General features: G+C 49.1%; 1 protein-coding gene across 11 annotated transcripts in view; it reads left to right on the forward strand.

The window, feature by feature from the left end:
- Positions 1 to 1,948: 1,948 nt before the first annotated feature.
- FARP2 (FERM, ARH/RhoGEF and pleckstrin domain protein 2) overlaps positions 1,949 to 12,205 on the forward strand; it is a 59,054-nt gene continuing 48,797 nt past the window's right edge. For 6 of the 11 annotated variants that reach the window (XR_006930848.1, XM_004937019.3, XM_040705876.2 and 3 more), the window contains exons 1-2: positions 2,391 to 2,452; positions 5,697 to 5,931. Coding sequence is in view for 10 of the 11 variants with exons in the window: in XM_004937019.3 (XP_004937076.2) it covers positions 5,728 to 5,931 (204 nt within the window). In the remaining variant the exon portion in view is untranslated. Of the gene's footprint in view, positions 2,055 to 2,390; positions 2,935 to 5,696; positions 5,932 to 12,205 lie in introns of those variants that run through there. The other 5 variants (XM_004937018.5, XM_025153736.3, XM_015277082.4 and 2 more) reach the window with 4 other exon arrangements.

The following is a 12,205-nucleotide window of genomic DNA, read 5'->3' on the forward strand; positions in this document are numbered from 1 at the left end:
TATAGATGATTCCAATATACTTCCTGGTTGATCAGGAAGTTTGCCTTTATAGAGGTTAAGAAAATGCACGAGTCTCTGTGTTTCTGTTTTCTATGCAGACAGCTGTGAAGCATGTATTGCTGACTCATGATAATAGCATCCATTTCCTCTCTCAGGACTCGAGTCTATTCATCCCCACCATGTCCCAAGCATGTTTTGTGTGTTCCAGCTGCCAGGCAGTTCTGTAAAAGGCTGTGTAGGTCAGAGGCTCGGTCTGTTAGGGCACTTTCTGTTTGTGCCCGGCTCAGCTGGGATTAGGGGGTGCATCACCCATTCATGGGCTGTTGCTTGCTGAAGGATTCAGTGAGTGCAAGGTGTAGAGCTGACGCTTTCTAGCTTGTATTTGGAATCTCACTCCTCCTTACCCCTTTCTCTGCCTCTGGTGCAGGAACCAAAATGGCAGGTCCTTCACAGCCTGGCTCAAAGCACACGAGTAGAAGCATGAAAGCCTCTATGAGTTCTCTAACAGGATCTATTGCAGAAAAGTTTTAGCATTTAGGCAGTAATAGCTGCCATTTATCATCAGTGGGGCTGCGTATTACCTGTCCTGACGGATGGGGAATGCGGGTATGAAAAGGAAACTTCTTAAGGTTTAGGTGATGGGAAGTGAACTGGTCCCAGAGCAATGCTTGTGTATCCTGCTGAGCTCTGTGCTGGGATGAAAGAAGAGTTTTTGTCTCTCGTGGGTGGCAGTGAGCTGTGTGTACAGGCAGAGGTGTGGGCACTTAAACACAGAACCTCCAGTGCTTTTTCATTACCGGATTGCTTCAGCTTAGCAAACTACACATCCTTCATGTGAGCAATAACAGTTATGAGATGTAGTGGAGCACAAACAGCAGGGTGCTGGTGCTTCTAAAGGCCTGCACTTACTGCTTCCTCTCTGATTGTTGTGATGCTGCTTTTAAAGCGATCTCATCAGGTCTGTTCTCCATCTTAGCAAGAGCTGCTTTTTTTTTTTTTTCCACAAGGAAATCTTTGTGTTCTTTTCACATCTTAGAGAAAAGAAGGGCTTGAAATGAAGCTGACTTTGAAGTGTCTGTGCTGCAAAGGATGCAGTCTTGGTGCTTAAGCTGCAAATAAAACTGGCTGCTCCATGGGAGTGCAATGCAAATGGCAGGCAAAACAAGGGATGGAAACATCCATTTCAGTTGAGAAAAGCCTTCAGTTTACTGGGATCACCATTATTTTTAGTGGATGGAGTTACCTAAAAGGTGTATTCCTGCAACACTCCATGCTCTTCTTTCCATGAATGAGACTGTTCAGCTCCATTTCAGTTGAAGGAAAAGGGACAAGGATGCACTCTGTAAAACCTCGCGACTTTCTCTTTTTAAAGGAGGAGAATGCTGCTCATCAGGATTTACTCATTACATTTGTGAGCTCCTTCTGTCCGTGGGTGAGAGTGGCCAAGCTGCTCTGGGATGAAAGGGCTGTTCTGCATGATTTGCGTGCTTTGTTAATATAAAAGTCATATGCTGCTTTGTTTTTCAAATTGTTGTGAAAAGGCCAAGTTCTCACATACGGGGTGGCTCTTTGCACGTCGCGTTATTGGCCACCTATCCTTCCCTGGAGAAACCAGTGCGTTTCTCTCATTTTTCTTACTTCTCAGCTAGAAAAACTGGCTCTGGTGAGACAGAGCAGGGAGGTTTGTGGAGGTGTCCCTTTGTGGGGAGCGCTGCTCTGCTTGCTGCCTTGGCAGCAGTCCGCCTCAGCATCTGCTTCTGAGTGTGCTGGGAAAACTATCAGTGTTTTATCTGGGAAACCGGAGGGCGCAGGAGTGTGTTGGAGCAGTGCAACTTCTGGCTGCAAAGACTGCTTGGTTCTGGGCCTGCTGCCGTGGGAAGGGGTTCTGATGCCCTCAGCCCCCCCCCCCCCCAGGCCGTTGCTGTGCCTTGTGTTAGCGCTGGATCCCACCCAGCACGTGGGCGCTGCCCTGTGCGAGCGTAACTGCGAGCCGCCGTGGTTCTCTGTTGGGGGCAGGCACGAGGGGCAGCTGCGCGGAGCCCCCGGATAAAGGGGTAAAGCGTTTCCTGCGGGCTCGAGGTGCGGGACGGAGCCCAGCGCCGGGGCTGATGGCTGCGGTCCCGCACGGCCGGCTCAGGCGCTGAGCGGTGCCCCGGGCGGCATTCCAGAGCCCGGAGTGGGCATGGGGAATCTGGGCGGCGCGCCTGGCTCGAGGCCTCGATTCACCGGCGGCTTTCTGCTCGCAGACGGAGGTTTCTGGGGCAAACAGAGCCTTTTTTGTTGGCCGTGCCCGGCCGCCGAGGCGAGGCCGCGGCCCTCCCCGCCGGGCTGCCCAGGGCCCGGCCCCGGGCGGGCCGCCCAATGGCGGGGCGGGGCGGGGCGGGCTCGGCGGGGCCGGGGACGCGGCGGAGGCTGCGGTGCGGCGGGACGGCGGGCGGCCCCGGGAGGTGAGGTGAGGCGCGGCGCGGCGCGGCGCGCCCCGGACGGGCCGCACGGAGCGGGCCGGGAGCGCGGGATACCCCGCGGCCCCGGGCGGCGCTCCTGGCGGCGGGCGGGCCGGCCGGCCGGAGAGCGGGGAGCGGCCTGAGCACGCCTGGCGCTGGGCCGCGGCCTCGGTTGCGGGCTGCAGCCGCCGGGGGACCGCTCGGAGCCCTCTCGGGAGCCGCGAGCTCCGTCAGCTGCGTGAGTTTGTTTTCGGGGCAGCGGTGCCCGCGCGCCGCCTCCTGCTCCGTGCCGAGTGCGGCCGGCTCCTCCCGCTGCGGGCTGCGGGCTCGTCGCGCTTCGGACGCTTTGTCGTAATGGAGCTCTGATGAGGCAACGGGGGAGGCTTTGTGGAAGGAATGCGGGCTTTGGGTGTATTCGGCGGCGAGGAGCCTGACGGCCTGTTTGTGTGTGCTGTGTGTTCTGCGTCCCCCGCCCGGCCGTGCGGCTCAGGTGGGACGGCGGGGCCAGCGGCACGGCCACGGGGGGAGCGCAGCCCCTGAACGCGGCGGTGGGGAGAGATGGAGCTCGTAATGGAAGTGAGGAGCGTGGGCTGAAGGGAGAGGCACGCACGCACACCCCAGGAGCCCTGGCGTGCTGGTGCAGCTGAGGACTCGTGGTCTTCTGCTCCTTTCAGTGCGTTCGTTGGGTCTCTGATGCATCAGGTGGTGCTGATGGGGTGGTTCTGCTGAGCAGTGACCTGTAGTAGCGGCAGCAAACACCTGAAAGCTTGCGCCTGCTGAGCTGAAGCGTGTTTCCACAGCTGTCCTTAAGGAGCCTCACGGGGCTCCTGTGGCCCTGTGTGCATGGGAGCATGAGTTACCCTGCTCGTTGTGCGTGTAGGCTGAGGATGGAGCGCTGCAGTGACTGTCGTTGGCCAGAAGATGCTGTGCTTGGAGGGCTACTTGAAGCTACCTTTCCACATTCATTGCTAGCTGAAAAGCGGTCTTGCTTATTTCTGATGTCTGCTCTCTATTTATAAGGCGGTGATCAGGGTAAGCACTTGAGGCTAAGAAGCATGGGCCAGGTGAACATAGGGAAGGTGTAATTCTGTGGTAAGAACACTTTAGTTTTGCACTGATGAGGAGGTAGATGAGATGTGGTCCTGGCTTGCTGGGGTGAGAGGTACTCTCGCTTGCTGGTGAATGCTTTGCAGATACAGCCTGTTTCCTCCCAGTGCTTACAGTTTGTCTCAGGCTTTATTCTTTCCTTCAGGTAGTTCCTCTAACTGAAATGCTTCATGACCCAGTGTTTCTCATTAATAAATGTCGTGTGTAGTCAGCTTGCTGCCCACATAAAGAAGGAATTCTGGTTAGGCCCTGGATTTCTGAATAGATGCCTGCTGGGGGCTGCTTCAGTGGTAAATGCTTTTAGGAATGCACCACAGCAAGATGTGAGAGTGCCCAGTGGCATTCACTTCTCCTGCTAACACCTGCGAGGAAGGACTTTGCCACCTGCAGCTTGTTTGTCATGGCTTTGCTCTCTCCTGCCTTATCACCAAAGCTAGTAAAAGCCCAGGATCTCCTGGTTGATTTTTAGTTTGGTCACCTGTGTTACATGCCTTCGGGTACCATCTGGCTGCAGCTGAGGAGAAGGCAGCTGGAAGGTTTTATTAGGCACCCCCAGCAGTGCCTGTGCCTTGTAGAGGCTGTTGACTTAGAGCCGGATGAATGTGTTTATGGAGCACTTCTCTGCTAAATAACATAGTGGTGATATTTGTAACTAATGCTGAGTAACCTGGGTTGCCTGTAAGCGTCTGGATAACAGTAGCAAAGTCTTTCTAGGCTTTCAAGTTATAGGGGATTCTGTGTCAAAGTGACATTGTGGCAGGCAGTTCTGGTTTCTCTTCCTGCTGGCCGTTGGAGATGTTACCTGTGCAAGTGTCTGCAGATTCCTGCTGTGGTGGTGGTTTCCAATCTTGTGACCTATAGGTTTTGGGTCTTGGCAGTGGATGAGTGGCCGCACAGTCAGGAGAGTATGGTGAAATAAAATAGGCAAAACAGTCTGAGAAAGAAACTTCCTTCTAATTCGTCATAACTGGAACTGGTAGGTCAGCCAATGGGCAGTATGTGCATACTTTTCAGGTTGAGATCATCCTCCTCATGCTTTCTTGTTGTGAACATCCCCAGCAGGAGGGCTGGGGCTGCCTCTCCATGGTGGTTTCCAGCTGTGCTGCTGGGGTGGTCTCCAAAGGATGGAGCCAGCCCAGGCTCTTAGCAGGGATAGGTGTGCTGCTCAGGCATGTCTCCTGTGCCACGGTAAGTTTGTCCAGGTGGGCTGTACCAGCCCCAAAACACAACAGCTGGCCCTAGCTGCAGAGGCTGCCCTTTGGAGCTGCCGTTCCCTTGGAGCAGGCAGGAAGCTGTGTGCTGCACCCAGGAGCGGGCTGCAGGCCTGGAAGCTGCTGAGCAGCTTGATCCCCTCTTCTGTGTTCCTGTCCTCGTATAGCACATGGTACCAAATGTTTGGCCCTGCTAAACGGCGTTGGGAACACAAACAACAGCTCTGAGGGCTTTTGTTGTGTTTTCTTCTTCTGAGTCAAATTAAACATCTGTTCTGCTTGCAACAACTGCTGCCACACCATGAAAGTGAGGACGCTCTGTAGAGGTTGGCCTGCTTGAGCTGCAGTAGATCTCTGTAACTGAGATTTTTGCCCTCTGATTTACTCTGGGTACAGTGCAGGCTTGCGAGTAAGATCCAGTTATCTGCTATGGAAATCTGCATTATGACAGCCCTGAGCTGCCAGCATTGGTTGAAATGGTTACAGTTTTACGTGAGTCATCACTTCAAGGGATGAAGAAAGTTAATTGCTCCTGTTATCTCGGGGTGCGTCCCGACTTTGTAGCAAAGCCAGTGGGACGGTTTGGTACCACTGCAGGAGGAGCCTTGCGCTCCCCTTGGCTGTTCCTGGTGGCTTTTCTTGTGCTGTCAGCAGTGTCTGCTGTTTGTGGTGACCTGGTTTAGGGAGCAAAATCAGCAGAAAAGCTAATTGGGCGGAAATTAAAATGTCAGGTTAAGGAGTGGGAGGGCAAAAGTTTGAATATCCTATTTTCTAACTGTCTTCTGGAATGCTTATCCTTCTTGTCAGCAGCTGGATTGTTTGACCAGTGTTTCGTCACGTTTATTCCTTGTTTTGATGATGGGGTGAAGAGTGTTCAATAAGGGCTGTGTGTCGGTGGTGTTTTCACAGGGGATGCTGTAATTCTCTATTCTAGGTTTCGTTTGGACTTTGCTTGGTGTTGAGAAATGGGAGAGATAGAAGGAACATACCGGGTCCTGCAGACTCCTGGCTCTCGTTTGGGCGTCCAGAAGAACTCTGGGGTGAGCACTTTGGAGCCGGGACAGAATCTCTCTACTGCAATGGCATTATCGCCTGCCAAAACACATGAGAGGGACCTACAGATCAAGATAAAGATGTTGGACAACACGGTGGAAGTACTTGACATTGAGGTAAGAGAGGTTTGAACCTGATTTCAAGTACCCTTAGCTCTGGGTAATGCAAAGCTGATGGGATGTGCTGCAAAACAGAGCTGGGACATTTTGAGGCAATATCGGAGAGGAGATTCCTGCAGGGATTTTACCTGCTTGCAAGTAGCTAAATGAGTAGGACCTCTTGCACTTTAAAATCTTGTAGTCTCACAGATGTTTGTGGTTTTACCAGGCATTTATTTCAGTAGAAGCACATACTTTCACAAGATATTTTAACTGTTATTTGCTTTGGGGGAGCACCAAATGTCTTGTGCCAAACTTCTTGCTTCCTGAGCCATATGCATCTCCGTTGCTTTGGCAGCTGGGAGAGCAGAAAGGCTTTTTTTAATTGCTACTTTCATTAATAATTTTAATAATTTGTATCCACAAGTGGACCTGTTCATGTCAGAAAGCTTTTGCTTGTCACACTTCCTGAAGATCAGTATTTAAAAGTATGCTTGCTTAGCAACTGGGGAAGTCTGCCTTGAGGAGTACAAACCACACTCAAACTGGGGTGGCTCTCTTTCTAAAAAAAATAATAATAATAAAAAAAATGTTCTTAAAATTCTTGCTTCATTCTTGGTTGCAATAAGTCAGTCGTGTTTGCTAACTAGGTGATGTAGCCTTGGATGGATAGCTTTTTGTAGCAGCAGTGGGAGAAATTCGTGGTGAAGCAGCTGTGGTAGAGGTGTGGAGGCTCTGGCTGCAGCAGTGCTTGCCCAGAGCTGGAGCTGGTTCTGGGGCACAATGTGTAAAGGTGGAATGTGCTCTGCAGCTTGTCTGAGCCTCCCTGAGAGGCAGAAGTGTCTCAAGTGAGAGCTCAGGAGGTGTGGGCAGTTCATCTGAAAATGATGTGCTCCCAAGGAAGTCGTGCCATCTTACCGGTTAAACGTGGACCTTGCTTGCATATAAAAGTTTACTGGAGAGAACCACTCATGGTGTTTGTTATCTATTTTCTTTAAAACTCTGAAGTTAAGGAAGGTGGTGAAGTCTTAAAGAGGAACAGAACAGAAGAATAAATATAAAAGCCTTTCTTTTGATTCTGCCATCAAAGGGAGATGCATATCGTGGCAAAAGACATTCTCCTTGCTGCCCTTAAGGACCACAGTGAAGAGCTTTGTCCTCAGAGGATGCTTGTTGGCACAGTAGTCATCTTCTGCAGAGGGGCTCTTTCTCTGCAGAGCTGTGAGGAAGCTGAAGTAGGAGCTTAATATTTTGTGCCTCTTAGGAGGCAGCCTAAAATGATCCACACTGGCAATTTAAATCGAAGCAGGTGAATTGTTGCCATAATGATCTAATCCTCATGGGACATTTTCTTCTTATTCTCTCCTTTATCCAATGCCCATTTAAAATGCCTACCTGTGTTGTGGCAGATGCTGGTGGATACCCTCCTTTGGTAACCAGAGGCTGAAAAGGGGGCCAACAAAATGGCATGACTGATAGAATGGGGTGTAAAATAGCAAAGGGAATCTTTATGTTATGGTGTAATGTAGAACAGTGAGTTAAAGGTTCAATGCAGCTGAAATCCACTGTCTTCTGCCTAAGATCCAGCGTCTCTGTTCTGCATTGTAAGTTTTTAATTGTGAATTATTTGATCTATTTAAGGAAGCTGATGTTTAAAGCACACTGAAGCAGGACTTCTTTCTGAGGGACGTGTCCTGAATGCCAGGACTTGGAGAAATGCTTAAATGCTTTCATACGAACTTCAGTTTTTTTAAGCTACAGATTTTCTCTTTTTCCCTTCCAAACCACTTCATTTTTATAATCTTTCTCCTGCTTACATGCAGGTTATTTCACTCAGATCTTCCACGTGCCATGCCAAGGGACACCTCTCCCCTTCCCTCTAAGCTAGATCTGCCCAAATGGGTGTTTTTGCAAACTATGAGATAAATGGCTGGAAAACTCAATTTACTTCAGAGTAAGTGGGGTCTTGCAATAGAAGCTCTGCCAGCTTTTCCTTTTTCTTGGAGGCCTTGCATCAGCATAAATATTAGGCTGGCTCATATAAGTGGAGCAGTGTGAGCTGGGTTCAATTTGCCAAGTGTCCTCTTAGCTGGTGAGGGTCCTGAAAGGCAGCAGCGTGAGCTGCAAGGCTGCAGGAATTTGCAGGTGGAGGAAGCTGTGTTTTCATAGCTGCTGAATGCTTTTGCATTCATTTACAGTAGAGCTGCACGTGGAAAGTATTACATCTGTATCTGTTTGGTCTGTCTGAGCACAGCACACACATCTGCATTAGAGGGAGCAGTGGGACTGCTTCCATGCCATTGCTGGGAGATATTGATGGCAGATAGGTCTGATGCTGTCCTAAAATTCAGGTAAGTGAAATAGCAGGTATAGGTTAAGAGATCCACTTCCATTTCTTTCACCTGTTTCCTCTGAGGTAATACATTTATATGGGGACTTCTGCTGCCTGCTCGCTCTGGCCCACCTTCTTCTGTGCACTGGCTTGTAGGGTGTTGAGTGGAATTGCTGCTATAATGTGGAATTAAATATGTTACGTGGGAAATGTGAGCTTCCTTATGGGAGTTGTGCTCAGCGCTCCGTGTGAGCGTTGTGAGCCAGTGGGTGAGGTGGTTATGCTTGAGGTTTACCAAATTGTTTTTTGAGTAGAACTTAGCTTTTTTTTTTTTCTGCTGTGCTTCTCTTTTCCTATTTCAGAATTGGGCAGTGAGAAACACTTGATGTTGTGCTACAGCAGCAGCTTTCCTTGCCCCGTGGGCTGTGTTCCCTTTCCCATGTACCATACCTTGTGTCCCCCGTGTGGCACCTTGGATGTGGCACAGGAGCCTTCCCTGTGTCTGCTCCCCTGTGCTCTGTGTGCGCAGCTCTTTGTTCCGTGGAGGCTTTTCCCCACTGCTGCACAAGTATTAACAGCTTAAATATGTGGGAGGCGGGAGGGCAGGCTGCTTGAATCCTATTAAGCGCTGTGCCGAGAGAATCGAGGTGCTGTGTTGGTAAGCTCTGTGCTCTGCTTCTCCCACTGGGAACAAATAGTCAAAATTCCAGAAGGAATCATACCAGATGTTTGTCATTGCTCCGCTTTGGCCATCCTAAATATGGCAAATCGGCAGCCTTAGGGCTTATTTTTGTCTGACCTCAGCAGCAAAAGTTAGTAATTCACTGCTTAACGATTGGACTTATTGTAGGGTTTAAAATAAAGTAATTGAAGCTTTGCAACTTTGGGGCTGTCTGGTTCTGCCGTGTGCTTTATAAACCTGTTATTTTGTGTTCGGGGACCTGACTCTTCTGCTGCCATGTAGGAGTGTGGTATTGGGTGGGGAAAGGTAAAGCCATAGCTTTCATAGACAGGCTTCTTCTAAGGGAAGATACGAACTTTGTATTATAGGAACAATTTATTACTTGCATTTCTTTCAATGTTAGATGTCCCATTATATAGGGGGGGAAAAAGTTATATTTCAGAAAAGGAGAAATAATGTGAGTGTTCCTGTGAAGCTTAAAACCCAGAAGCCTTTTAGTGAACCGCAGATGGAGCGTTATCACAGTCCTTGGAACACAAGTGTAATATAAAGGTAATAATAAAGATAGGAGAGCTGTACTGCTCAGCTTAACACAGAGCTGATGTGAAGCTGACCTCTCCTTAAGCTTCCTTTAACTTACTGGGAGCGTGCTGAGAGCTTCCTGCTTGGAATTCTTCTGTGTGGAAGAGATCAAGTAAGGTGAACCGATGCGTGGCTTAATGCTCTCACATATGTGCAGTGCTTCAACTTCTTTATTGAATTCCTTTCAAATATCTTCCAAAGTAGCTAGCACACAATCTAATTTCATGTGTTTTATTTAAAAAGTAGGAACTTGGGAGGAAAATGCAGTGCCGGCCACAGAAATACAGCGTGCTTGGAGGCAGGTCTGAGAAGCCTTCAGTTGGTACCTTCTGAAAAGGGGACTTGGCATTGAGCGAGGTGTCTGCTGATAGCACAACCTTGGGAACATTCAATAAACAGGGTTGCAAAAGCGTGCCTTCATGCCATCTGTTTCTCCTTGTAACAGAGCACATTGTTGGCAAGGGCTTAAATGTGTGGGCCTGCTTGTGTAAGAAGGTGATAATACAGAATGAACGTTTCAAAAGCTGTGCTGGGATGGTGAATCCTGGCGTGAGAGGCTTGTGGTTTTTAAAGACCGTGATGTTGGATGTTGAGGGTTTGTATTGCAAGGTTAGGGACGCTCCTGAAGTCTTGTTCTGTTAATATCAGAAGCTGTTTCTTCCCAGACTAGAGATGGACGGATGTAGGATGAAGAACTTGAACTATTAATGCCTGCTCACATCAAGCTGTGAGAGGGGAAGGTTCCAGAAGGGGTTCAGAAAGCCAGAAAGGTACTTGGCAGCTGAGAGATGCTTGTGTGCAGGTGCACTTCCCAAGATCTGGGCTTACATGTCTGACTTCCCTGCTCCCTGGGCTGCTCTCCTTCTGCCTCCTCTGGCAGAATGCTTATGCTCAGCACGTGCTGGAGCCTCAATGCAGAATGGAGGTGGTGAAGTGTTTATTAGCTTAAAAAAAAATAACAAAACCAGAAAACCTACTTCATGGAAACTCCTCATTAGAGCTGTCCTGCGTATCTGAAATCAGCCTGGCTTAGTGGTGTTGGCCTCTTAGTCTGTTTCCCTGGCAGGCTGAGGGAGCCAGCCCAAAGCTGAAGGGACAGGGAGGTCTGCTGGAAGGGGGAAAGCCAGCAGAGCTCCAGCCTTAGCTCATCTGGCCTACTGGTATTTATTAACTGTGCTGCGGTATCAAAGCTGTGTCCAAAGTACAGCGGGGAATGATGTTAGGACAGCTAATAGGTTACGTGAGATAAAGGTTGAATTAGGTACAAAAGCTTGTAAAAAGATACTTCTGATCTCTCCTATGAAATAAAAGGCCCGATTTGTGTTGGGAATCTTTTATGACTCTCTTATTTCCTTAATGTTTTAAGTATTTCCCTCAGGTAGGCTTCTCACAGCTACGTGCCAGCCTTTTTTTGGCACTTTATGTGGAAGTTTACACATAAAACAAGTATATAACCTTCCCCGAGGTTGATCCTCTTCGTTTGAGGCGCATGGGGAGTATTATGGGAAAGTAACCTTGCCTGTGTAGTCTATAGCAAGCTGCTGTATTTATGCATAGCTCTGGGCTGTCGGCTCTGTTGGGTCTGTGTGAGCCCTGTGGGGTGTGGGTGTTAGCATGGCCAGAGCTCAACCTCAGCTGCTGGTGTCTGAGCGTGTGGCACACGTCCATGTTGGGCTTTGGGTGAACACAAACGCCAAATGAAACATGTAGTGCCTTGGTGCCTCCTGGTGAAAGCCCAGCTCCAGCCTTGTTGATGCCAGCTGGGCTGGTAGTTCTGACACATAAGTGTAATTGGTGGACAAAGGCTTGTGGTTTTGTCATCTGTGAGCAAAGGGAGGCAAAGCATTGTATTTAAAATAACACGCTATCTTCAACGTGTGTCTGCGTATGTGTGTATGTATATAAATAAGTGCAAAGTGATGCCATGCAAGTTCCTGGAGTACTTACAGTTTACACACAACAGAGTGGCACGTTGAAGGAGATGTAGTGATTTGCACAAATGAGTACACCCTCCTCATTAGCAGCCCTGGGAGGAGAAATAGCCATCATCAGTCTCTCATCATGTAGTTTCTTAGCCTGGATTGAACTGTTGTGCAGCCTCTGTGAGCTGAATGGGGACTGAGATGTTCTGTTAGGAGCACTAAATTCTTATTTTTTTTGAGGGCAGCTGATGAGGACATCCTGGTGCTGTCAAAAGGGATCACTTTTATAAGTAGGCACTCATATCCCTTGTTGGTTTCAGCCACCAAGCTGTTCCAAGCTTGACATGGCGTATCACGTATCTAATAGAGCATGCTGACAAGGGCTCTCTTCTCTCCCAGTATGGAAAATAACTGAGAATTTTGCTCATCTCCTGGTCATTTTTAGGTGGATCTTCTGCACGCAGTCTGTGTATCTCAGCACTAGAGCTCTCTTGGAGCTTGGCATCACTTTGTCTCCAGGTGCTACTTGCTGGAATATACACTTCCCAGTTTAGTTCACGTAATTCCCTCCCTCTTGGGGATCTTTTCCCATGTTAACAAATGACTGGTTTCCTACTTTCAGGCATGCAGCAGGTCCAGCTGCTCTGGAGGAGCACGTTTGTTGGGTAGAGCTGGTTCAGTTGGCAGTGCTTCGTGAACTTTTAAGTGATCGCATACTTTAAAGCTAACCTTAATTAACGAGCCAGAGGCTTACATTTACAGAGTAACTTGGCT

Source organism: Gallus gallus, chromosome 9 (genome assembly GCF_016699485.2).
Source record: "Gallus gallus isolate bGalGal1 chromosome 9, bGalGal1.mat.broiler.GRCg7b, whole genome shotgun sequence".
Lineage (NCBI taxonomy): Eukaryota > Metazoa > Chordata > Aves > Galliformes > Phasianidae > Gallus > Gallus gallus.